This window comes from Aythya fuligula, chromosome 1 (assembly GCF_009819795.1).
Source record: "Aythya fuligula isolate bAytFul2 chromosome 1, bAytFul2.pri, whole genome shotgun sequence".
Taxonomy (NCBI): Eukaryota; Metazoa; Chordata; class Aves; order Anseriformes; family Anatidae; genus Aythya; species Aythya fuligula.
In genome coordinates, this window is record NC_045559.1 from 4,493,018 (window position 1) to 4,516,292 (window position 23,275).

The 23,275-nt window shown below is 44.2% G+C and overlaps 1 protein-coding gene across 1 annotated transcript in view; it reads left to right on the forward strand.

The window, feature by feature from the left end:
- Positions 1-1,009: 1,009 nt before the first annotated feature.
- TAF3 (TATA-box binding protein associated factor 3) overlaps positions 1,010-23,275 on the forward strand; it is a 112,624-nt gene continuing 90,358 nt past the window's right edge. Inside the window, exons 1-2 of the mRNA XM_032201054.1 lie at positions 1,010-1,186; positions 10,671-10,913. Coding sequence (XP_032056945.1) covers positions 1,021-1,186; positions 10,671-10,913 — 409 coding nt within the window. The 5' untranslated portion in view covers positions 1,010-1,020. The remainder of the gene's footprint in view (positions 1,187-10,670; positions 10,914-23,275) is intronic.

Genomic DNA, 23,275 nt, shown 5'->3' on the forward strand with positions numbered 1-23,275 from the left:
CCTCACATGCAGCCAGGACCTCATATTCAGTTGGGACCCTCACATTTAGCCTCCCACATTCAGCCTCCACCTCACCCTCAGCCTCTCACACCCACCTGGAACCTCACACTCACCTCTCCCACCCAATACACTCAACCTCTTACACTCAATTCAACTTCTCCCACTCAGCCTAGACCTCACACCCCCCTTCCCCTCCTCAACACCCCCTCCCCACACACCTCCCTTCACCCCTTTCCCCCTTTTTTTTCCCCAAAATTTGGAGGAAGCATGTTCGGCTCTGGTGAGGCCGCACCTCGAGTACTGTGTTCAGTTTTGGGCCCCTCGCTACAAGAAGGACATCGAGGTGCTTGAGCGGGTGCAGAGAAGGGCGACGAAGCTGGTGAGGGGCCTAGAGAACAAGTCCTATGAGGAGCAGCTGAGGGAGCTGGGCTTGTTCAGCCTGGAGAAGAGGAGGCTCAGGGGCGACCTTATCGCTCTCTATAGGTACCTCAAGGGAGGCTGTAGCGAGGTGGGGGTTGGTCTGTTCTCCCACGTGCCTGGTGACAGGACGAGGGGGAATGGGCTTAAGTTGAGCCAGGGGAGTTTTAGGTTAGATGTTAGGAAGAACTTCTTCACTGAAAGGGTTGTGAGGCACTGGAACAGGCTGCCCAGGGAAGTGGTGGAGTCACCATCCCTGGAAGTCTTCAAAAGACGTTTAGATGTAGAGCTTAGGGATATGGTTTAGTGGGGACTGTTAGTGTTAGATCAGAGGTTGGACTCGATGATCTTGAGGTCTCTTCCAACCTAGAAATTCTGTGATTCTGTGAAAAATTCCCCCCCCAGCCTAACTAATCGAGCCCCCCCCACACCCCTTCCCGCTCGATGCGCTCGGCGCTGGAGCGGCGGCGCCTGGCGCGGGGCGGGCGGCGGGGAGAGGCGGCAGCGCCAAGATGGCGGCGGCGGAGGCGGCGGCGGGCCCGGCGTGAGGCGGCCGCGGCCCTCCCGGCCCGGGGAGCCGGGGAGGCAGGCAGGGAGGGCGGCATGTGCGAGACCTACTCGCGGTGGCTGCTCCGGGTGTCGGTGGCGCAGATCTGCCAGGCCCTGGGCTGGGATTCGGTGCAGGTCTCGGCCTGCGACCTCCTCACCGACGTGCTGCAGCGGTACCTGCAGGGGCTGGGCCGGGGCTGCCACCGCTACTGCGAGCTGTGTGAGTGAGGGGACGGCTCGGGGAAAAAGGGGGGAGGGGATTAGGGGGGTGGCGGGGAGGTTTTGGGGGTGATGGGGGGGCTTGGGGAGGTGGAGGTGGGTTTTGGGGCGCTTAGGGGTGGTGATGGGGGGTTTTTGGGGGAGGTGAGGGGGTTTTGGGGGAGATGAGAGGGTTTGGGGGGGAGGTGAGGGGGTTTGGGGGGTGATGAGGGGGTTTTGGGAGGAGGTGAGGGGGTTTTTGGGGGAGGTGAGGGGGTTTGTGGGGTGATGAGGGGGTTTTGGGGGAGGTGAGGGGGTTTGGAGGGTGATGAGGGGATTTGTGGGGGAGGTGAGGGGGCTTGGGGGGTGGCGAGGGAACTTTTGGGGAGATGAGATGATTTGGGGGGCTAGGGGTGGTGATTGGAGGATCTGAGGGGGTGATGGGGAGGCTTTGGGTAGAGATGAGGGGCTTGGAGTGGTGATTGAGGGGTTTAGGGGGGTAATGAGGGGTTTGGGGGGTTTATGGGAGCAGTGAGAGACTTACATGCTTAATGTAAGGTCTTGGGGGTCTTGAGATAGCAATGGAGGTGTTTGGGGGGCTTGGCGGGGTGATGGGGGGCTTGAGGTAGAGATGGGTGTCTTGAAGTGGTTATGGGGAGATTTGTGAGGCTTGGGGCTGTGATGGGGTGGTGAGAGAGGGGCTCAGGGAGTGATGGAGGGGTGTGGGGGTGTTGGAGTGGTAATGGGGGGTTTGGGGGTGGTGCTGGAGGCAGGAGGCTGGGGAACACCGTGGGGAGAGGGGCTGCGGGAAGGGACAAGGTCAGTGCCGCTCGGATGTGGGCTGGGGGAGCAGGGTCAGGCAAGGTGAGCTCCAGAGGTCCCTGCCCACCTCAGCTACTCTGTGGTTCCCTGCAGGGAGGTGTTGGGCCGGGACTGGGGGCTGTGTGGAGGAAGGCAGGAGAGTCATAGAGGCATTAGGGTTGGAAAAGACCTCCCAGATCATTTGGTCCAACCAACCCCTACCACCAATGCCACCACCAAACCATGTCCCCAAGCACCACGTCCAACCTCTCCTTGAACACCTCCAGGGACGGTGACTCCACCACCTCCCTGGGCAACCCGTCCCAGTGCCTGACTGCTCTTTCTGAGCAGAAATGGCTCCTCATTGCCAACCTGAACCTCCCCTGGCACAACTTGAGGCCATTCCCTCTGATCCTATCAATGGTTACCTGTGAGAAGAGGCTGATCCCCAGCCCCCTAGCTCCCCACATCTTCCTTTCAGGTAGTTGCAGAGAGCAATGAGATCTCCCGAGCCTCCTCTTCTCCAGACTAAACACCCCCAGTGCCCTCAGTAGGGCAGCCCTGGGGACAGTGGAGGTAGGAGCAATCTTTTGGGGTCACAGGAAAGGTGGCTGTGGGGAGTGTTGGTTATGGGGCTAAGAGCAATATGGGGAGCTGTGCTTGTGGGGCCGTGGACATATCTCTATAGAGTGTCATCGAGCTGTGGTGCCTGAGGTGAGGGGTTAATATGTATCAGGGTGGCATGGGGCTGGGGGTGTGTATGTATGGGGTAAGCAGTGGTGCTGAGGGGCCAGGAATGTGTCAGGGGCTATGGGGCCACTGTGTGTGAGCGCAGGGATGCGCCTGAGTGTTTTCTGGGGGGTTGATGGAGTTGTAGGGGAGATGTGGGATGTGCGTTCAGGGGAAGCAATAGTGCTGCACGTGTAAGGGGTGGGGGTACGTGTATTGGGGGAGGGAGGGGTGTAATTTTGGTGCCCGTGGTATGGGGTGAGAGCCACCCCATGTGGATGCAGTGGAAGGGGTTTGGCTGCGGAGACTGGCACCAACACTGCTGCTGAGCTGCCATCAGCAGGAGCTGGAGTGAAGGAGCGGGACGGGGTGCCCAGGGCCTTGCTGGATTTGGGGTGAGGCTGTGCAGGGGGGGAATGGGGCCACCAGCCCCATTGCTGGGGCCTGGAAGGGGGAGTCTACGCCAAGAGGGACAAGAGAAAGAAGTGGGGTCTGTGTGAGCACGTGGCAGCGGGGACGGATGGGGGATAGGGCAACAAACAGTGCTGCTGGGTCTGGCAGTGGAACAGGGGGTGACATTGTGAGGCCCTAAGGGTTGTGTGGGACCCCACAGGATAGGATTTGAGGGAGGCAGGTGGCCCTATAGCAAGTGGGGGTGCTGACGGGTCTGTATCACATGTGGCAGAGGAGAGTGAGGAGATGCCTGCGGTACAGGAACGTGAGGAAGGGGGTGCCAGGATCCTGCTGGGTCCGGGAGAGCATGGGGAGGTGGCTGGGGGTGAGGATGAAACCTTGCTGCCCTATTTGTAGGGCGTAACGTGAGGGGCGGGGGGCTGCCAGTGCTGCTGTTGGGTCTGTGAGGGTTGGAGCGGGGATAAAGCTGGGGGTGCAGGGGCGTTGTTGGCTGCTTGTTCAGAGTGAATTCGGCGCAGAGACCCGCAGGAGAGGAGCAGCCTGGGTCTGGAGGTGCTGCTGCCTGTTCTGAAAATTTGGATGCGAAGCTGTGTGCAGTGCCTGAGCCCAAACAGGAGCTGCCTGTGAGGACGTTACAGGAGACAGCGCACAGAGCTCAGAGCAGCGGGGCTACGGGGTAAAAAAGGAGCCAGCCTGGCCTCGGTCAGAGCTCCCCCTTGCCCTGGGGTCGGTGTAAATTCCAGGCTGATGCTCTGTTGGTGGATCAGTGCTGGTGGAAGAGGTGAACTGGGGAGCAGCGTTGCCTCCCAGGCACGGCTGACTCTGCCGCAGGTACTGCAGCTCTTGTAAGCCCGGGAGGAAAGGGTGCAGAGGTGAGGAAAATCCAGCTTTGGCCTTTTGTTGCTTGAGGAATTGGAAATACTCAGTGGGAGACAGTGGAAATAAAACGTCCCCTCTAGCTCTGGGTACCCCAAAAAGTGGGGAAGGAAATCTTTTTCCCCCTTGGTGCGTGGAGAAGGAAGATGTATCACGTGTATACATAATTTAATGAGAAGGGGAACGTGTTGTTTTCACACCAGTGATACAGTATTTCTTAAACTCTCTTAAAATAATTCCTGTATTTCTTTCTTTAAAAGCTTTGTGACAAGACTTCTTAACGCTCAGCTGATGTCTCACCGCTTCTTCAGCCTCATTTCCTTTTGCTCCTAAAATAAGTCACCGTACAAACCCAGCTTGGGATGAATGAGCAGGATTTTGCCACGGTTTGGCAGAAGGGGAATTAATTAAATCCCAATTGTAGCATCTTCATTGTCATCGCGTTATCTCGGAGTCAGACCGGTTGGGCTCGAGTTAGCAGGGTTGTCAGCTGGGGGGACGTAATCTTTGTATTCAAACTGGGATGGATTTACCCCGACGTAGCTGCGACCGTGTGGTATTGCTCTGAGAAGCATGGCATCGCTGCTCACGCAGTTTCTCAGCTGCAGAAGAAAGTGACGGCTTTCCCAGCTGTGTTAGATCTTTGTTCCAGCTGTTACATCCCATTAGGAGAGCCGCATCCAGGATTTTCAGTGCTTTTCTGCTGTTGTTTCTTTGCATTTGCAGTGGCTGCGGTTGACGGGAGCTTCTGGGGCTGTTAATAGAAGGGAAAAGGATTTGCAAAGTGGCCTCGAGGGGTTTGATGCTGCGAAATGCCTCAGAATATCTGTGCTGGGGGCGGAGAGGGTGAACTTACAGGGGAGATAGTAAGGGTTGCCTTTGCATGATGCTGTTTATTTTTGTTGAAAGCTTATAAGAGGAAATTATTCACTATGCTGTGTGCTTCCCATGCATGTCTATACACTCAAACATTTGGAACACGGTGCTGGAATGTGTAATTAAGGCATTGGGCTACCAAACAAGCTGGCATTGTGTGGTTTCTGAGAGCCAGGATGCCCATTTTTGCCCTCGTTTGTTTTAGGGAGAGGTTCCCTGCCGTGTGCTGCTGCTTTTTGCACTCACGGTCCACGGGGGCTTGCCAAAAGCGGCAGCACAGCTGGGGCTTTGACTTAACCCCTGTGATTTCCTTTCAAACATTGTACTGGGGACACCATCCCATGAAGACAGCCTCGTTTGCTGTGGGTTTAGGAGTTTAGCTAACAGCTTGGCAGCGGGGCAGTTGGTCGTGGACGTCCAGTCCAAGAGTCCACTTGCCACCGTGTTTGTGTGAGCGATGTTATTGATCGGAGGGATGGGGACAGGAGGCATGATCTCTGCCCCCAAAAGTCTGATTTTCTTCTCTTACGTTGCTTTAAAGAGCAACCAGATTGCTTAGCTTCAGTCACTGAGGACACTGGGGCATGTTGCAGCAGAGGTGTAAAGCTGTATGATATAACAGAACACATTTACCCCTGGTTTTATAAACAGGACAGATTTAGATCGCACTTCTAGTTTTAGGAGCAGATGATAAACTACCTTGGAGGTGTTCTGGATGGAGAAGTGAGTTTTTCACCAGTCTTTCCCTGGGTTTCCCATGCTGAACAAATCCTTGGATATCCTCTCACTTCTTTCTGCTGAAATTTGCAGGAAGCAAAGATTTTGGTTTCATATCACGTGAATATATATTTTTAAAAGACTATTTTTATATGAGCATGAAAGAATTTATAAATAAAATCCCCCTCTATTTTAATACATTAAAATTTTATATTAATAATACAAACGCGTTCATGAAGGCAGGGTGTGATCTGATGAGCACAACCTTGTCTTAGAAGGCAAAATGACAGATCTTGCAAAATGTTTTGCCAGCATAGAGCTGGCTCAAAAACTGCTCTAGTTTTCTGTGAGCTGTCTCCTGCAAAGGAAAACTGAACTTCATTATGGCAAATCTCTGCTTTGGAGAATGCCAAAAGCAGGCTCATATTTCCACTGGAATTAACACAGCGGAGAGGATTGACCTGGCATCAATCAAATTTACCTTGTAGATTTTTTCATTTTTAAAAAAATTATTTCAACCTTCTAAGTATGTAATAACCTAAATCAAATAATAGTAACCTCCACCAAAGCATTAGGTCTTGGTGCTCGATTTCAGTGAGCAGATTCCCTGCTCTGATGTTGAATGTTGTAACCAATATCTGTCCAGGGCCAGTAACGCTTCTTATAAGTGTACCTCTTTATGTCCTGATAACCTTAAATTTTGATGTTCTCAAGCTAATTAACTTGCTGGCTACAAATGAAGGACAACTTCATTTTTTTTTTGCTTGACATTTATTACCAGGAAAAGGAGCAGACTCCAAGCAGCCATAACAAGAAGATTCTTTTGCCTGCTTGGTAAAATTACATAAATAAGGCTCTTTTTCTCCAGTTAAGTGCACTCAAACAAGGCATGTATACTTACTAAATAATCTGCTGTGTGCTTCTGGCTGTTCCTGTGGATGCAGGATTGAAGTGGTGAGTTGTCTGCCTGAGTTACCCAACCATCGGTGCAGGTACAGCAGGGTTTAATGCGTGGCAGGGCCGTGCGACTTGCTGCAGCACAAGGAGTCCGTGAGGGAGCTGAGGAGCTGTACCTAAATAATCCCCTGCTTAAAAATGAAATAATCTCTCTTTGATACCAGCCATGAGGGTGAACGCTGAGCTATTTATAAGAGGCTGCACGTGTTGCATGGGTAGTGACTCAGGAGTTCTTCTCAATGTATTTATTATAGAGCTGCAGTTTCTCCCTGCTTAAAAAAAAGGCACGAAACCAAAAGCTCTCTGTCCTGCCCTTACTCACTTGTTAATTTTTCACTGACTGGCGTGATCTTTGGGCCTCGAAGGGGGAGGTGATGGGGAGGTGGAGGCAGGACAGAAGTAATCCATCCATCAGCCCTTCCCGAGGCTGAACTGGAGGAAAGCACAGGAGTTTTTCCCCGTGCCAGCCTCAGCTCCAGCAGTTTCTTTGGACACCGTGGATATCTGTTGGCTGGTTTGCAGTGGAGCCGAATTAACTGCGGATTAATTGAATTAACTGCAGGTGACACAGAGCTGTAGGGCTGAGGACTGGAAAACTGCCCGCCTGCCTTGGTTCTGCTGCTTCCCCGCAGTTCCAGTGCTGGTTTGGGATCCACTTCTGCGTGCAGATCCCTCCACACCTGTTGTTCACTTGTGCATAATTGAGGCTGAGGGTAAGGTGACTGCGTGGCCCTTCCTGCAGCTTCCTGACGTGCTGGTTTGGGGCTGGTTGTTGCAGCTGGATCAGTTTCAGTGTGCAGTTGCCACTTAGGAGGACTGTACAGCCTAAAAGCTTGTGAGAACAATGCTCTCCTAGTTCTCTGTCCTTTGGGTAAGGAGAAGAGTTGTGTCTTGCTGCCTGAAGTATTCCCACCTGCTTGCTTCTCTTTCCAGTCCTAGAGAATGGATATTATTCGAAGCATTGTGATATAGGGAGCAGCATGAGGCTGGCACTGGAAGGCTTCAGCATCTGAATTTTTAAACAAGTATCTGAAGAATATCAAGAGAAGTTCACTATGCTCAGAATTAATTTTTTTTTGGCATCATTAGCTCACGAAAAAATCCCTAAGACTAAATAAAAGACCAGGAGAGTTACGTGTTTGTCAGCATTCTCTTTCATGTGTCTGGCTTCTGCTATTTCAGTCACTTTTTTTTTTTATTGAACCAGACAGTAAAGAGAAATGTTAGACCGTTCATAAGTATAAAGGCACAAGTTTGGTTGTTTTTTTTTTTTTTTCATGTTTGATGAATCACCTGAAGTTACATTTAATACATTTGTGTGCTGTGTGTATTTCCAGCTGATAAGTGTTTTGAAACCGAAACTTGTTTCTGTTCGCCTTTCTCACTCAGGGTAGTCTCTCTTGAAAAGAAGAGGTGAAATGATCAGCGCTTTCATTCCCGTGACAGTTTTCAGGAAGTTTTGAGCTTTTAATCAGTTTTACAACTTGTCATGACTTCTTTGGGTGGAGATACATAAAAATGAAACTTCTCTATTTGCTTTTTTTTCTTCATTTAAAAAAGAAGGCATTTTTAATCTGTTACCCTCATCTTTTGAGCCTGCTTTTTAATGATACAGTTGTTTAAATATTTTCATGCCTTAAACACTCGTGATAGTTGCTTCTCTGCCCCGTGTTCTTAATAACCACTTGTACGAAGAAATCCTTTTTAGCATTTATCACTTGCTACTCATGTCAATTTGTTTTTGGAGGTTGAAAAGATCACAAGCAGAACTGGAAAAGGACCTTCTCGTATCACAGCCATAAACTGGACTAACCCTTCACCCTAAGCACGTGGCAGTGCTGGTGGCAAGAGGCCCTTGCTGAACAGAGCTCCCGAAATGCTGTCGTGGAGCCAGTGCCATGGGGCAGGTGTTTTGCCTTGTAGTACTTGCTGCATCCTGCCTTGAATGTGCCCCTAACATCTGGCTGGGGAGCTTATTTAGGAATTTTCCCTGCTTGTGGGCTTGATTTTTCTTCCAAGACAGGGCAGACACAAGCACAGGGTGCACCCATGTCTGTTGGTACACTCTCCAGGTCTAGGTGATACCCACCTGGGTGAGTGCTGAGGCTCGCTGTGGACCATCCCTGTCCTCCTAATCACACAGCCAGGCACTTCAAGAGCATCCAGGGAATAAACATGCTCTAATTCTGAGCTTGTTGAAAAGTTTCCCTAGGGATTTCGTTTTAACTGGCTGTCCAGCTTGTACCCATTAGGTCTCGATGCTTTAGCAAGTGATTCAGGAAGTTTACAGGTATCTGCGTTGTCTGAAGATCACTAAAAGTGACAACACAAATTTTCTTATCCACGTCAACTGAGTTTATTTTTTTTAATAAATAAAAAACTCACCTGTCAAGTGCCCAGTGGCTACAGGGATCTCCAAACTGCCCTAAATTGGCAACAGCAGTAATTACATTTGTGTGAGATTCCAGATTTCTGTCCCTGAAGTCTGCAGGGGAAATCAGTATTGCACTCGTACTAGATATCATAAAAACACAAAATACGAGATGATTCTTGTTGTGCAGAGTTCCCGTTCTGAATACAGACAAAAGAGGTGCTAACTTAACTCTGATCTCCATTTTAGCCGTGGAGAGAATTAAAACACCAGCGACTTGCCCAGAGTCACACAAGAGGCCTGTGTTGTAGAGCTGACAATCAAAGCCATAATCTGAGTATTACCCTTATCTTCACCGCGAGACTAAGAAGAGAAATTCTAGAATAAAATTCTTATTTTCTGAATGTACCTGCAGGCATAAGTTGGCTGGGAGCTTGAATTCATCCAGTGAAGTGAGAACCAGCCCTGCATTGGCTTCCAGATAAATCAAGAGGAGATTAGGTTCAAGGAAGAACAAAAGAGCAGATCACAGATCCCCCCGACCCAGTTCTCCAAGGCTGGGGCTTCAGATCCTGCATTCACAGCAGTTGTTATGTTCCTGCAGTAAGCACGGGCTGCTTTTCCATAGTGACTCAGAAAACTAAATCCCAGCTTATTATCCTGTAGGAATACAATATCTTTGTAAACCAACTGTATATAACTTCAATAATTCAGAATAATTTTATAAATTTTTTTAAAAAATCATGTTTGAGATCCAAGGCATCTTTATTATTGTGATTACAAGAAGTTAGGATGAAGCTCAAAGAGGTGCCTTAGGTACTGAGGCCAGGTGCCCAGTTCTCCCTCTGGAGGCCTTTGGAGGAATTGCCCTTTGCTCAGAGAAACTGAGGCACTTGGAGGACTTCTGGGCTGTGTAATTTAAATCTTTGACCCTAATTACATGCGTGGAAAAACCTGCTTCCTCTATTGGACTGTTTTGGAGATTGTGTAAAAGAACAGTGTAAGAATTCATTGTGTTTTTCATACGGAAAATATTTTTGCTCTAGAGTCTAATTTAAAATGCACCACAGGAAATCAGTCCCTGAAAGTTAGAATAGGATGTTCTCTTCTCATCAGACCACTGCGTGGTATTGCTGTGTTTCATCTGGGAGGTATATCTAACTGGTAGGTAAAGTGACTCATAGTTTATGAAGCTGGTAGATTTCATCTGATGGAAAGATGCTATGCAAAGTATTTTTGTTATCGAGAGATAAATGAGATACCTTCTACTTTGCTACCTATGAACTACATTAGTGCAGCAAAATGGAATTGTTAATTTTCCAGATTGGAAAAAAATAATCTTTGTTCTGTTACATGCTGGTAAAGGGGCGCTTTTTGCATATTGAGGGTTTATTTTGTTCGTTTCAACGTACATTATGAAATAGAAAACTATTTTGAGTGGTGTTACATGGTGTTAATTGTCTGTTGCCAGGAAAATCTGCCTCTTGCTGCTTCTTCAGTTTACTTGCTGTGTTTGTTGGCGTACAGTTGTTTAAAATGGTAGGGGTTGAAATAAAACACTTTTAAATGGGAGTACAGTCTTAACCCAAAACTTTTTTATAGCCCAATAAACAGTAAACCTGGCAAAACTGAGGGTCGGTAACCTCTGTTACTGGTGGTGAGCAGTGGCAGGTTGTAATCTCTGAGCACAGATCTTCAGGTTAATATTTTTTAACTGGATTTTTGCAAAAACATTCTCTTTTTTTTTTTTTTTTTTTTGTTACAGATGGCCGCACAGATCCAATTTTGGATGATGTAGGGGATGCCTTCAAACTTATGGGGGTTAACCTGCATGAGCTAGAAGATTACATACACAATATTGAACCTGTGACTTTCGCACACCAAATCCCTTCGTTTCCCGTCAGCAAGAACAATGTCCTACAGTTTCCCCAGCCTGGGAGTAAAGATGCAGAAGAAAGAAAAGAATACATCCCTGACTATATGCCGCCTATTGTCTCCTCTCAAGAAGGTGCGGAATTAATCATTTGCTTTTTAAATTTTATTTCCTGCGTGTTTGCAGATTTGTTTGCATCGTTGAGCTGTTCAAGCTGTGCTGCCGGCTGTAGTCACTAGGAATTACATAGGCAGAGATGACGTTAAAACGTGGTTAAAAAGAGGAAATAGTGCTGTGGCAAAAGCTTGTTTTCCACTGTTAATTTACGTGCCACAGAGATTAACTGGTGTCAAAGTACGCCATGCTAATACACGTTCCTATAATGCATTTAAGTTCTCGGATGGCCATAGAAATTAATGCTTTATAGTAATTCAAATATGTCTCTTACACATACTGTGAGAACTTGCATAATTAGGTAAAGGCAGAAAAGGGAAGGTTGGCAAGACCTGCACAGGGTTCCCAGGTCCTGACAGCTGGTTTTGCTTCTGTTGAATAAATTCAGCAAAAGCCCAACCTTCCAGTTAAAATGAAGTCAGATTTAAAATAAATAAGAGTCGTTTAGAGGCGCAGTGCTTGCTTTTAATTCTCTTTGCCGATGTTGACTGGTATTTTATCATTACTATTTCAAGTGTTCTCTTTTCCTTTCTTGTATTAAAAGTCCTGCACAGAGGCTAAGGATCACTGTAACAGTGAAACCAACTATAGAAATGTGACAAGCTGCAGTTAACCTAAGAATTTTATCAGCAGCAGTGGAAAAAGCGAAATCTTTTTTTTTTCCTGTTTTTTTTTTTTTTTTTTTAACTACGTGAAACTTGATTGCTAACTATTAAGATAAATGTTTAAGAGCTTTGACCTAGTCCAACTTTCTCTTTGAATAGTGAACATCCTGCATGTGTGCTTTCTGAGGAAATGCATGTAAGTTTGTGGCTCGAGTACAAAAATGCCAGGCAGAAGAACATTCTTTCCTGAAAGAGTATGTAATAAACTGGCACAATTCTCAAAATGTTTATTTCGTTTAAAGTTTACGTGGGGACAGAATGGATATCGTGCTCTGTTTTGCCTGTTGTTCTTTTTGAAGAGCTTAGGTCTCAAATTTTGAATGCTGAAATACGTGCAAATTTCTGCCCAGTGTAAAGATGAAAACAAATGACATCGCCTTGTTGGTAAGATGCAATGTGTGCCCTGCCACTACAAATGTTGCGTGGGGCAGTTTTTCCATGATTACTAAGCAGTATCTTCAATCTTGCATACGTCACGTTCAGATAGCATTACTAGGTGCTTCAGTTAGTCTAAATGAAATTATTGTTGGGAAACAGCTATCATAAGTGTAAACGAATGTCAGATAGGGTGGTTTCAGTGTGTGCAGTTGTTCGGAAAAAATGCTCCATTTCCAGTAACAATCGGAGGACTTAATTATGCTGATGAGTGTTTCCGAAGCTCTATGCCTGACTTTCCTGTTTTCTCTCTGTATTCTATGCAATTATTTTATAGATCAATAGCATTTTAATGGCTCTTGCCTCCATACAATGCAGGAAGTAAAAATTCTGTTCAAAGCAGAACTATTTTCTTGAATTGATAAGAAGATACTAAAATCTCCCTGTTGTGGAGTTTGCTAAAAGGATTGTTTTTAAAACCTAACAAAATCTCTTAAACTAGGAAGAGACAGGCACAATGTAAATATATATGTAGAGAGCATTAATAAGGGAAAAGTATAGAAGATGACTTTGAAAAGTGACTAAGGATTTTAGCTGTACCGTTCTAGCTACTTCTTGATACACGTTAGTCTGATTTTTCAGGAGGTAAACACACACCATTCTGTCACAGCAATCCAGCTTCTCTGAAGTGTAAGAAGTTACCCAGAAGTACTGCATTTTTTTTTTTAATATTTTATTTTATTTGGAAAATTGTACTTCTAAAAGTATGCGAGAAAGATCAAATCCAAAAAAGCTCAAAGCAGTTGTAGACAAGTATCTGGACACAGGGAGAGAGAGATGAGAGGGAGCATTACAGATTCAGTCTGGCTATACATGACATAAAAAGCAAGAGTAAAAATTGAAATGGGGACAGTTGTGCTTTTTTTTTTTGTATGTAACTTTTTATACTCTCTCTCTTGCAAGTTAGATCCAGGAGTTAGATTTTAGCACTCCTTATAAATAATGTATGAATCCTTTTAACACCCGAAGCAAGAAGATATCATTTCCAAAGTTGGATGAGAACCAGGAAAACTTCTAATGCCTAAGGCTAGTGTGTCAGAGGACCTATAGACACAACTTCAGGGAAAAGAATACAATTTTTTTTTTTTAATAGAAATTTAAAGCAAGCATTAAATATAATTGCTGAATGCAGGTTTGTTACTGTTGATGTAAAATACTTACAGTTGAGAACACTTTAATTCTGAATTAAGTGCTTTCTGAGGGTGCTATTTGTAATTTTGTGCCTCATATATTTCTTTTTGGAAAGGGTGAGGTGTATCAAGAAACTGTCTTATATGCTTTGTTGTATTTTACTCTGAGTAAAATCTGGAAGAAAAGCATACTTTTGCAGGTTAGAGGAATGCTTTGCTTGAACACTGAAGAACTGCAGTAACTGGCTGAATAGTTCACAGATCTTTACAGAAGTAACAAAACCCTATTATTACTAAGATTATGCAATACATAATATTTGTGTTGCTTTGAGTATGCAATAAAGATAATGAGCCCATAACGAGGGCTTCGATCACGTTATGATGTGTAACGTAAATCTTTCAGTCAGTTAAAGCATCTATCAGGAAAATGGCCCATTTGATATGGAAGCCTAGAGCTCAGCTCGTGTTATGAATATTTATTTACTGATATGATGCAGGTATCACTGGTGCTGATATATTTTAGTAATAATGTAGCCACGATGGCCTAAGGGTAGGACCAAAAAAAAAGGTTTATTTGGAGAGGTAATATCATTTAGTTTTATCAGTTGATCCAATTAAAAGTATTATCTCAGTGACAAAGTGACTTCATAGGTAATTCTAGCTAGGTGCTTTAGTAATATAAAGAGTTTTTTAATTGTTTGTTTAAATAAAACCCAGTGTTCAGTATGCACCATGACCAGTAGGTGCTGCTAATCCTCTTCTCAAAAGTCCTCCTGTTCTCTGTGTGTAACTAACTTCTTATTTCCACCTACTCTAGAACTGGCGGTTTTGTGTTCAGCGCATGCAGTCTACCCAGCAGTTTGTGTGATGTCTTAGTTATCATTGCCAAAGACTTGATAAGAGCAAAAAGCCCTGTCCAGCCTGAGCAAAGCCGTTTCCTTCGTGTCTGCTCAATAGTAAGAAATGCTGAAACAGCTCTCTGACTGATTTCTGAACTTGTGGGGGAAGGTGATGACGGCAAATAGGTTTTCGCCATCTCTAATTTGTATCTCTTGGAAGTTTAGTTGTGGCAGAAGTTTTGTTCCAAGAAAGCAGAAAACGTTTTCTTGCTTCAAACTACAAGTGCCTCATTTCAGTAACTTACACTAACTAGATGAACTGGTGCGTGATCCAAATGCTTGCACTGCAAGGATCTGCATATGAAATGACATATTTTAGAAAACAATCTGATCCAGTATTGCCATGGCAAATGTTGTTTTTTAGCAGTATTTCTTACAAAGGACACTGAAGGGATAATTTTATGCCAATGTATCATGATGTTCGCTGTCTGCCGATTTTTAATTAGTCTCCTTTTTGTTTTTTCAGAGTTATTTTAGCACTGTTGTCACTAAAATGTCATGGTAAACTTGTAAGACAGATTATAGAAGGAGAAAAAAATAAATTAGTTGCAAAACATGATGGTCATGCTTTATTTCTCGTGCTTTAATGTGAAGAACATAAGTTTTGCAATAATACATCAACTTCATAGAATTTGTTGATTCCATTTGAAGCAAAACAGTGCTGAGTTAAAACTAGGCCAGCTGAGAAAGCCCAGATACTTTACCACAGCTAATAATAATCAGTATTACATTTATTCTGTGATAGTGTTTAGAGCCCTGGATCCCCGTGCTTTAAGAACATGTATCGTTCTCCATAGCTGAAAAGGAAAGTGTGAATCCTACATGTGCTGTGGTAACCTTGATTTTTAGCTTTGTAGGATCAATTTCTATTTGTGCTTGCTGCATTACCACATTTTTAATAATAATAAGATATTTATTTATTTATTTATTTTAAATAACAATTTTGTCCTCTGCTTTCATTTTGGTTTTTTGGCTTTGTGAAGTGACTGGTAGTCTTTCCCCGTGTCTCTCGTTGGGAGACTGAAGAAAACGTTGTTTCTGTGCATGTAATATTAATCATAGTCTATCATATTTGCATTAGACCCTAATTCTTCTCTTGCACTAAATCATGTTGAGGTACATCAGAATGATATGAGGGAAAAGTTATGAGAGTCTCTTCTCATTATGAGAGTTTTTAGGGAGTCAGACAGTCACTCCCACCTTGTAGAAGTTCAGCTTCTTTCCCTTAGAGATCATCTGGAAACAAATGCAATTTGCACTGGGTATTAAGTTTTGTGGTCTTCCATTCTTGATAATGTGTGTTCAAGCACTTGGCGTTGTATTTCTGATCGTTGAGTCAGGACTGGTTCTTGGCATGCTGTACAAATTTTGGATTTATTTATAGCCTTTTCTGTCAGAGCATTTTATTTCCCTGGCAGATCAAAGCGTACAATTGTTGATCTCCTTACAGTCCTGCTTTACACCCCCTCCCCCTTTGCCTTCGATGCGATATTGGAACCCGTTACCTGCCAAAGCCTGATGCTTGCAGCCACCTGGAAGCCTGGAAACCCAGCTGTCAAATTGCAGATCTTCTTAGAACATCTCTAGCTTTTCATACGGTGTTGGCTGCTAAAAATCACACTTGAATTGATGACAATGAGTGGGATGAAGTGAGGTTGGTGATCAAAACAACATTTTAGCTTCTTATACCTAGGACCTAGTGGTGCTGGAACTGTAATTGTGTAAAGCATTAAGCATCAGACATAAAGCATTAGTGTCTAGCTCCAGTGGCTGGATATATCAGATTTTAAAACTGTCACTGGCCCCTCAGTCTAGCAGTGCTTTTTTTGGCCGTGGTCCAGAACTGAATGTAGCAAGGAGCTCAGACCAGCCTAATTTCAATCTCTGGTTTCCTCAAGGGTTAAACAAAGCCAATGCCTCTCTAAATTATCATGCAGTGGGCTTAAAAAAGAATAGTGGGATATTGACTTTGCCATTTTGATAACTCCGGTCTCGCCGTCACTGTTTTTAAGCCTTTCTGCCTATCCCAAGATCGAGTTGAATCCCACGGACTAACTCTTCTCTATTTTAACAGCTGCACTGGTGGTTTAAAAGCAGCAATGATCTTTTCAGCAGAGCTTTCCTAGCATACTTGGCTAAGGAAGCCACCACCCATCAGCAAACAGGTATTGTGTAGTCAACTGGTTTGAAGAGTTAACCCCCCTGCTAGCTTGTGAATGCTTTGCTCCTGGCTGCTAACCATGCCCGGTTGCTGAGTGTTTGCAAGCTCCCTTTAGCTGTCTTTGCAGCGAGCGAAGTGTTAGGTGCTGATTGCTTTTGTGTGAGTGAGTCTTCCTCCGTGCATCAGCCTAGCAAGGAAGAAGCAACAGGAGAAACAGACAAAATGAGAAAGGCAGCCAAGCTTGAGATGCAGACAGAAGAAAAGCGTTGGGAAAGAGCCAATAGGAGAGGCAGGTTTCAAAGAAAAAGGAAAATATGAGACAGGAACAAAAAGTATACAGAAAATGTGCCCGGCTTAAATCTTGCCATTAGACAGAAAAATAACTCTTACAGAGAACGCGTGGTGATAAAGCTGTAATTGGGAAGACAGCTGTATCTTTACCTTTTCTTAAGCACTAGTATCATAATCTAAAGCATAATTTCCACTGAAATGCTGCAAGAAAGGATTTAACGAGGAAAATTTAAAGAAAAAAAAAGCTTACAGTGTCAAGCTAAATAGGCTTTCACTGAAGAGCTTCAGTTAATTTGCAGCATTTGGGAAAAAAAAAATCAATGTAATAAGCACCATAGTAAAACTTTAACCATGGCAGAAAACCAATCACATAGCTGGAATTTGTAGAATACATAGACAGAGGCAGACACTATTTTATATTCTGTGGGGGGTTAGTACCTAACTTTCCTTAATCATTCATGTCTTGGAAAAAAAAATCTCTTTTTTTGCAGGAAGGATAATGGCTGCTGGAAGCGGGGAAGGGAGGAAATGAATTAAGTGTTTGCATTGTTTTTTAAAGAGGAGGGAAATCTTCATCTTAGCTTGTGATGATTTTTCATGGTTTTGCTTTTTTTTTTATACATACACGTTCTGTCCTTGAAAAAAAAATAAAATAAACCGTCCTGAAACCTGGCTATAGCTGTGTAGCAAAATCAGAAAAAATATTTTATTAAGATGCTGACTCCATTTTTTTTTAGAAGGAGTAGCAAGAAGTTAGTAATACTAGCAATAAAAATTCAGCATTGGGAAAATTCATTTTATTTAGTTTCTTCAGCTATCAGAGTTTTACTTGCTGCATATGGCAAATGAAAAGTCATGTTCACTGCTTTTCTTCAAGGGGATATCATCCCTTTAAGGCAGTCTCACAAAGATTGTTCTGTTTTGTTTTTTTTTGTTGTTGTTGTTGTTTTTTTTCCAGACCTGTTTAGATAACTTACAAGTTGTTAGTGATTCGTAGGGATTCAAAATAAAAACTGCACAATGCAGAAGTTGCTTCTTAAAAGCTAGCTTTTTGCAGTAAGTGATTTACATTGAATTGGAATAAAAGTCATGGGTTCTTTCAGTGCATTGTGATGTGCAAATTGCAGTTTGGGCTGTAAGAAAACTGAAGGAGAAAACAGAACTTTATGATAAAAGGATTCTGTTGTCTTATGTGTTTTGAACAGAATCACTGTCTTGATTTTCATTTCCCAGCGATCTTTTTGCAGCAAAACTTCTGTCACTTGCCTTGACTTGTCACGTCAGATCAGTTTTTTCCCTTTTCTGACAATGTGTGACTGTGTTTGGAGCCTGCGTGGCTTCCTGCACTGTCTACTGCCACTATGCTTGAGGATTTTGTTTCATCTGGATCATCGGACACCTTTGTGCCTTTGAAAGCATGTTTCAAATTAGGTTATCGCCTGATAGCTGCGGTACTGTTCTCGAGCCTTTCAGGCTTTCCCTTACTGTACTGAGTGTTTTCGGTGGCTCTAGGGAAGGGGGTGGGAAATGGAAAGTCTAGCGGCTGCTTAGAGCAGGATAGAAGAGCAACAGGCCGGTTTGAAGGTCTGACCTTGTAACTTTAATATCTTTGGTGCTTCTTCTTCATACAGGAACATTTCCTACTTTTCCTCTCATCGGTGTTATTTCTCTTTCACTTTTGTCACTGAGCATGTGTTATCTTAATGAAAATGTTAGCCAGTAATTACCAACATGTGCCCTTTAAAAAAGCAAATAAAAATTATTTTAGCTACTGGGATCAAACCTTTAAATTTGATTGTTCCCCCTTGCCCAGGTATTTGTGCCCAGCTTTCTGAGAGACTGCTCATAACCCAAGCAAGCCTTAATTTTGTACTGTATGAGAGAATCGTTTGGGAAGGACATAGAAAATGTTTTTATATGGTAAGATCTTGCACATCTCTCTGATTTTGAAAAATGTGACCTGAAGTTTTTCCAGCAATGCCAGTTTCCTCATGGTGCTGATTAACATTTGCATGGACGTGGGGAAGGATCCATCCACATGTTGGGTTCAGAAGTCATCTTTCCCAGAAGTTGTTGGAATAACTCTACTCTCCAGACCACTTGCTTGCAGTGTTACTTGTTTCAGGTAGTTTAAAACACTTCTGAAGTGTCTGAAACATCTCTTGTGAAAATACCCATGCTTGGAGCTATTCAGGAATAGACAGCACACATTGTTTAGATGCACGTTTTCAAGTCTAGCTGAGCCTAACCTTGATCTTAGCATCAGAACAAGCCGGTGTCTAGACAAAGATCACTCCTGGATTACGGGCCCCGTATCTCTCCCGCATTAATCAGGTGAATGACTCATTAGGAGCTCCTGCAGACAAGTATGTGGCAGAGTCCAGGGTAAGACCAAGGAACCCTGCCTTCTAATTTTTAAAATTGCGATTAAGAAAGCTCATCTGAATTATTTGTCTTTTGCCACACACAGATAAGCACTATAACTTTACTGTACAGCTCTTCAGTGCCTTCAAGTCTTCACCTTTGAGCGTGTGTTCCTGTTTGCTGCATCTCTCCGCTAAAGGGAATATTAGGGAGTGGGTAAGTCGTTAGGGAGGGATAACTCATTTTGGTGTGTAGGCAGCTCCACTTCATTCTGCAAGAGTTTGAAGTTGGATGGCTAACAGCGAGACTTCAAAATAGTTGGAGACGTGACCCTGGTTCATGTAGCGAGGCACTTGGATAATTAAAATTCATGTGTAGCGTGGTGGTTTTTTGGATTCTTTCATTTTGTAATTGCGCTTGTTAGATACTTTAATGACTTACTGATGACTTGACAAGTCAAAATAATTTTTTTTTAGTTTGGATTTTATTCCTTTGAACAGTTGTGTATTGTGTGACTAGGTAAAGTGTGATTCTGTTTGCATGTTGTGTATAAATATATATTGTTCGGACCAGCTAAGTAACAGCTACCATAGCATAGTTGTGTTTTTGAGAAACAATGTCAAACTTGAGCGGGGCTGGATCCAGCTTGCATTTAGCCCAAGGCTGGAAAACAAAGGGTCTTCAGGTGGTAACACAGTAAGTCACAAACTTCTCAGCCTTGGTTGGAGATGAACATTTCAATCATGTTTATAAGTGATGACACCACGCTGCCAGAGGTGGTGTTTTATATGGAGAGATAAACTGAAGCTCAACTCTGTGTGCGAGTGTGTTTAAAAACAGTCCAATAACAACTTAAATGGCCTTTATTCTGGCCACTTCACTCTCTGCAGCATTTGGCTTAATTTATTTTCTTGGGTGAACTTGTTTGCCCTCCTGCATTCGTGCTGTTGATGTCTGCAGCTTTCCCGTTCCAAAGGGCTGTGTTAAAGGAAGGCTGAGCGTTTCATGTGTATTCGTACGGTTGGGATGGAGCATACTTTTCTTCAAACGTTATGAGCTCTCTTCCCTGAGGGGAGGAGGATGGTACTGATTCTGTGCGTCTGAGAGGTACGGCTTAACAGATTGGCCAAATAATCCATTCTGAATTGGAGAGTGAACAATTTTAATACCCCTTATCTTGCATAGATTTTTGTGGATACTCATCTCAGCAAATGAACTTTGCATTTCTAAATGTTTCGAGCAGCATGTTGGTTCAGGTAGAGCATACTTGAATCTTAATATTCTCCAAGTTTCTCCACGTTTCTCCAAGTTTCTGTGCGTGTGGAACTTTTGTTCCTTGGCGTATTCAAACAAATGGCTCGCGCTTATGTGCGGACAACGTTAATGATGTCTGACAGTCACAATTGGGAATAGCATGGAGGAAATAATAGTTCTTGACCAATCGCTAAAACACAGGAAGTCCCGGTGCCATAGGAAGGGAGAGAAACTCACTTTTCATTTCCTTTCGAGTCCACTGTGCTCAGATTAACTTTCAAGGGAACTGAGATGTAGCTTAGAGGATTTGGTCTTCAATCGTGTTACCTATGCGTGGAGCCCATCTCAGCAGGCAGCAAGGCACCAGCCAGAAAAGCTCTCATAGCTCAGCTGCTGGGTATCCTATTGCAAATTAAATATGAAACAAGGATACATTTGGTTTTGCATGGGAAACTTTAACACATGCATTAGGGAGGCTTTCTTTCTGTTCTGAATATTTTAAATCACAATATTGCTGAAGGTGATAGCTCATCTGTAATCTGTCAGGGATATCTGGTTTCTTTTGCTGTTTTAAAGAGAATTGATGGATTTTTTTTCCCCATTCCTATGTGCAACAGTTTTAATTTTGTATAACACAAGTTTTACAAGTTCAGATCAGCAAGAATAAATTGCAAGGCATGTTGGAATTAAGTTACCTTTTTTCATTGTGTGTGTGTAAAATATTCTATAAAGAAATGTTTGCAATGTGATTACAACATTTTTGTGTCTTTTAAAGATTAAAGCTGCAGTTAAACTCAGTTATCCTTGTCCAGAGAGGTTGATTTTGGAATTTTAAAGAAGCTGCGGAATTGGGAATGAAAATCCATGGAAGTTTTGGTGAGATTTAGCCACTAATTTATCATACTTCAGCATCAAACCTTGACTTTTTTCAGTAATGGGGAGAAAAAAGTCCTTAAAAACATGACATAAAACCGCATTGATCTTGATGAGCTAAAAAATGAAGGTGGAATTTTATTGCTGTGGTGTTGCCAGGTAGATCTTAACCTGCTCGGTTACACCTAGAAACTGCAGCATATGAAGGGTGTATCACAACTCAGGCTGATTGTGGCTATTGAGACAATTAACTAATTTTTAGGACGCTTACAGAAAGTAAAATTTATGTGAATTACAAAGTGATAAGTATCTTAATGCTTATGCTGCCTTCTCGTAGATGAGCTGATTTTCACGGAGCATGGTTTATGCAGAAACTCTCTTTTAAACTCAAGGTGATTCAGGCTGAAACACTGAATTTCTTCAAAACCTCGGTTTTATAACCGGTCCAGCTTTAAGGGGATTTCCCTTCGCACAGACATCCCCTCTCATGTCAGCTCACCAAGCGGCGCTCCTTGCACACACTTCTTCCCATCCCTGCTGTCTGGAGGCAGGGAGCTGGGTGAGTGAGCTCTCAGTACCTCTTCCAGACCTCTCTGCTGTAATTGCACACGGCCAGAATGCCAACGTAAAGCCATCTTAAAAACCCAGTGTTGCCTGGTCAAATCCAAAATGCTTCCAGAAATGTGCAGAGTGAAGAATGTTGGTAGAAATTTAATGTGAGCTGGTGGTTGAGCTTGAATTTTGCAGCATTTTTAGGGGTGGAATTGGATTTTGCACACCTGGTCTCTGTACCTGGTGCACAGGACACGTCCTGTGCTGTGCCATAGCAGTTATGATTTTCCTATGACTTTCCTACAATTTCCGAGGCTAAGCCAAGCAGGGTTGCTGCGGTCTGTACAGGAATCACCCAAGGAAACACACTGAAGCAGGAAACGGTGTCAATTAGCAGACGGCCTTTTATAAGCAGCTCGCCCTGCCGCGGAGGCCGGCATATTTCAAATGAGATGAAAAATTAAGTCCCGGCCACTTGCGGTGATTAAAGCCTCGGCGGCTCACTTTTCAGGAGTGGCACGTTAACCCTCCTGGCGCTGCTCCAGTCGGGTTACAGCCTGCTGCCAACCCGGCTGCCCTGAGCAGTTTCAAATTCGTAGGGTAAAAACCGCTTGGTGCTCTTCTCTGCTGCCGCGTGGCCACCGCATCCTCCCTGAGCTCACTGCTTTTCAGCCCTAATTGGAGCAGTTCAGAGCTGAGGCCAACTCCTATTGACTGAGGACACACAGAAAGCATTTTTTTCCCCTTTTTTAATGGCAGATCCAGCCGTGCACATGCGTTTTCTAGGGTAGTGTTAGACCTGAACGTGTGATGATGATGGTAAATAAATCTAAGGCTGTTAGGCTCTTTCTGGTGCTTACGTGTGATGATGATAAATAAATTTGAGGCTGTTGGGCTCTTTCTGGAGCCTAGGGCAGGGCAGGGAGGGGATCCCATCCTGGTGTCACAGCGGTGTTTGCAGACAACCACCCGTGTGTGATCTGCAGGGGCTGCTGTTGAGGCCAATAAAAAAACCTTGATGCCTTTTCCCCAAATAGTTTTTTTCCTTTCGCGTGCCTCGTAGGACCGCTTTTGTGCGTAATACAGATAATAACTTCCAGACGATGTTTTTGATCGTAGAGAAAAGGTGTGTGGGCTTTTGGAGCAATTAGATGCAAATAGATGAGTCGGAGGGACAAATGGTTATAGTCTGCTGGGATGGAAATGTGTGTGATGTGGGGAGGTGATGCTGGCAGTGCTGTACGCACCACCAGAAGAATGCATGTCGGGGTTAAATAACTTATAGCAGGTATTTTTTTTTATTTTTTTTTTTTTTTGGCAAATGGGATAATTCTTATCAGCCCCTAGGAGAACGGTGAGCACTCGTGCTTCCAGCCCGCGCTGCTACGCATGTGCTGGCTCTGTGCAGTGGCTGCTGGCCTTATCTAAACAGAAAACCCTTCCCAGCTTGAGAACAACTCGGCGACTTTTTAATATCAAAAGGAGCACATTATGCGCGACACATGTACGAGACTCAAAGGCACATGTGTGCTGCCGAAAGTTTGTGGAGTTGGTGTGTGCGTGCTAATCTCCTGGGAGTTCGTCGCTCCCAGCTTTCATCAAGAGCAAAGGGAGTCAGAGCCAGAGGACTTCTGTTCGCTGCCACTCCATCTGAAAGAACCAGCTCCTTCTTCCTTAGTTCAAGGCAGCGTGCCCAGAA